The following is a 3,198-nucleotide window of genomic DNA, read 5'->3' on the forward strand; positions in this document are numbered from 1 at the left end:
GGCCCGCGGCGGTCCGCGGGCGTGAAGCGTCGCACTTCCGGCGGAGTGTGGTGAGGGGCGGTGCGCGCTCGCGGGCTCCATGGCGACGGATCGCAGTGGGCAGCTCTATTCAGGTGTGGATTATTAAGGTCCGGGGTGCTTAGAAAGCTTCGTTTTAGTGGAACTGGCGATCATGTGCAGGACAATCTGCGTCCAGATTACCAGGACTTGTAACCTCTCCCATGATTAACATCCGGGCAACTTGCATGATAGTCGGACCGTTAAATCATCTTCGCACTCCTCAAACACTGTCCATTGCCTTGCACCGAGTGTATTCGTTGTGACTTATTTAACGTCATCAGCTCCCAGACGCTACAATCGCACCCTCGTGCCGGCCAGTTGGGCTGGGAGCGTCAGCGTCCCAGCCCACCTTCCCCGGACCGCTGCTAACCCTGCGTCACCGGCCAGTGGGAGCGGCTGAAGACGAGGACGACGACGACTATTCGGCCAGCGTGTCGCAGATCCTGGAGCGCCAGGGCTCGCGGCGCGGCTCGCGCCGCCTGCACCGCCAGGCCAGCAGCCGCGACTCGCGCCGCTCCCTGCGCCGCGGCCGCAGCCGCTCCTCCCGCAACCACAGTCTCATGTCCGGAGAGTGAGTGTCGCCGGCACTGCGGTCCGTGTCGGGGAGAGTTGCCGATGCTGCGGTCCGTGTCGGGGAGTGCCGCCGGCGCTGCGGTCCGCGTCGGGAAGTGTCACCGACGCTGCGGTCCGTGTCGGGGAGTGAGTGTCACCGGCGCTGCGGTCCGTGTCGGGGGGGGGGGGGGGGGGAGTGCCACCGGCGCTGTGGTCCGTGTCGAGGAGTGAGTGTCGTCGGGGCTGCGGTCCGTGTCGGGAAGTGGGTGTCACCGGCGCTGCGGTCCGTGTCGGGGAGTGAGTGTCGCCGGCTCTGCGGTCTCGTGTCGCGGAGCGTAGCCGGCGCTGCGGCCCCGCGTCGGGGAGTGAGTGTCGTTGAACACGCTCTGCTGTCTGGAGAGCGGTTTTATGTGGACAATGGGTAGGCCATGGGAATATCATGAAACCAAGTCACGTCAGGGGAAGAATGTCACCACATAGGTTATGTTTGTCTAAGTTTGTGTAAGAATTTACCCGAGTTGTATTTGTGGAGTTCGTATTAGAGAGCCGCAGCCTAATGTCTGGAATGTGTCATTACCTAACGCCATGTGCGAGGAGTGTCCAACACCCACCATATTTTGTCCGAAACAGTGCCAGAGAGCTATGATGTAATGCCTGGTGCAGGGGGCGTAGTCTCGCAAACCAAGTTGGGGGAGGGAGCAGTGAACAAGCTCTCTACAACAGTGAACAGCCTAACCCCAAAATACCAACACACAGGCTTCTCCCCGGGTTGATTTTGACCCACCTTCCTTCTCAACGTGAGAATTAGCGCCCAACTGGTGTGGTTGTGTGGCCCTCCCTCAACATCCCCTTCCCACAATGGAATAGGAAACTACCACACCGTCATTCGTGGTGTGTCCAAAATGTTGTATACCATGAAACTACAGAGTGTTGTCAGGGACACAGGCGGTGAGGACTTTTGCAGCATGGCATGCAAGTGAAACCACTTCAATTGTCAGGGACACAGGCGTGCGGACTTTGCAGCCATGGCATGCAAGTGAACATTTCATTGTCAGGGACACAGGCGTGAGACTTTGCAGCCATGGCATGCAAGTGAACATTTCATTGTCAGGGACACAGGCGTGAGACTTTGCAGCCATGGCATGCAAGTGAACATTTCATTGTCAGGGACACAGGCGTGAGGGTTTGCAGCCATGGCATGCAAGTGAACATTTCATTCCAGTGTGGTGTTGGAAGTTGACGAATCGGACAACGAAGAGCAGATATTTGAAAACATCCGACTGCACAAGGAAGTTATTGGCGAAATCAAGCACCAGCCATGGCCAATGCAAAGGTATTCTTACTGCGCTCAGTCAGTGTTTCAATTTTAGATTACTGCAGATTTTATGTGTCGCTGATTAAGCCTTTCATGATGAAACGATCTGAACATGCCAACGAAGCTGTTTTAAACGTTCATCGTGGCGTCATGCGCGACCTTTGCCAATTTTGCGACGCCATGTGGATAACTGTACATCCCACATAGGTTACGGCAAAAAAATCATCTAAGCTAATTCAACAAGTCTTACATGGTTATTTTCAGTCTTGTATTTTGCGCGGCAGTCTTAGTACATGTCAGTCAGCACGTTAAGACGGAAACAGAGGAAAACTGCCAGTTCCATTGGCGGGCATACAGAAGCACAAGAACCAATGCAAGATGGCAATTCATATTATCCAGTTGATCCTGAATCAGAGAAAGTAAACTAGTATTAGAAAGTTGACATGCAGGGTGTCAGAAGTGCCTTCATCTGAGCCTCTGAATGCCCTCTGCCAGCCCTTGTGGCTGGTCCAGCTCCGCTAAACCCCGCCGCCGCTATCGCAGGAAACTGAATCTGGTGATTCAGGCCAAGATCTACGTGGCGAAGCACGAGGGCGAGCTGGCTGAGCGACTGGCGCAGAGTCGCTCGGCGCGAGACATCATGGCGCGCTACTCGCTCGTCTTCCTGCGCGTGAGTGCGGCCCTGTCCGGCAGGTTAAGATGGCGCCATCGCGCCTAATGAGGTGGTACACGTTTTGTGCGCTTCACCAGAGAGAACAAGTCATTGCTTCGTTTCGGTGAATTTGTTAGTTTAAAGGCTGTTGATTGTTCGTGCATCTAGTTGACTATTTAGTGATTATTAAGAGTGAACCATGCTGTGTAGTCGCGGGGCTATACTGTCCTTCGCCGCCCAACACATCCGCCTGCACGGAGCAACACTAGGTCATTGGCTTTAAAAGGCGGACGTGCCGTCTGTTTCCAGTACTGGCAGCTGTTCCAGCGTGAGTTCGCCAACTGGATGACCTCAGCCGTGCCGTGGCAGAAGCAGATCAAGCGGATCGAGTCCCACTTCGGCACGGCCGTGGCCTCCTACTTCACCTTCCTTCGATGGATCCTGCTCATGAACATCGGCATCAGTGTTCTTCTTGTCTGTTTCGTCATCATTCCAGAGGTGGGATGGTCCGAGGCCTCTGCTCTCTGGTTCACTCGCATTCGCCATTTTGTGGAAATGTTATGCTTCGATACGCTGTTGCAATAAATCTTTAGGGTAGGTGCTATAGTACGAGCATGAC

General features: G+C 54.8%; 1 protein-coding gene across 1 annotated transcript in view; it reads left to right on the plus strand.

Moving 5' to 3' along the window:
* The first annotated feature begins 571 nt into the window (after window positions 1-571).
* LOC119100478 (transmembrane channel-like protein 3) overlaps window positions 572-3,198 on the plus strand; it is a 4,150-nt gene continuing 1,523 nt past the window's right edge. Inside the window, exons 1-4 of the mRNA XM_037223570.1 lie at window positions 572-631; window positions 1,835-1,945; window positions 2,471-2,597; window positions 2,889-3,085. Coding sequence (XP_037079465.1) covers window positions 621-631; window positions 1,835-1,945; window positions 2,471-2,597; window positions 2,889-3,085 — 446 coding nt within the window. The 5' untranslated portion in view covers window positions 572-620. The remainder of the gene's footprint in view (window positions 632-1,834; window positions 1,946-2,470; window positions 2,598-2,888; window positions 3,086-3,198) is intronic.

This window comes from Pollicipes pollicipes, unplaced genomic scaffold (assembly GCF_011947565.3).
Source record: "Pollicipes pollicipes isolate AB1234 unplaced genomic scaffold, Ppol_2.1 Scaffold_4881;HRSCAF=5763_pilon_pilon_pilon, whole genome shotgun sequence".
Lineage (NCBI taxonomy): Eukaryota > Metazoa > Arthropoda > Thecostraca > Pollicipedomorpha > Pollicipedidae > Pollicipes > Pollicipes pollicipes.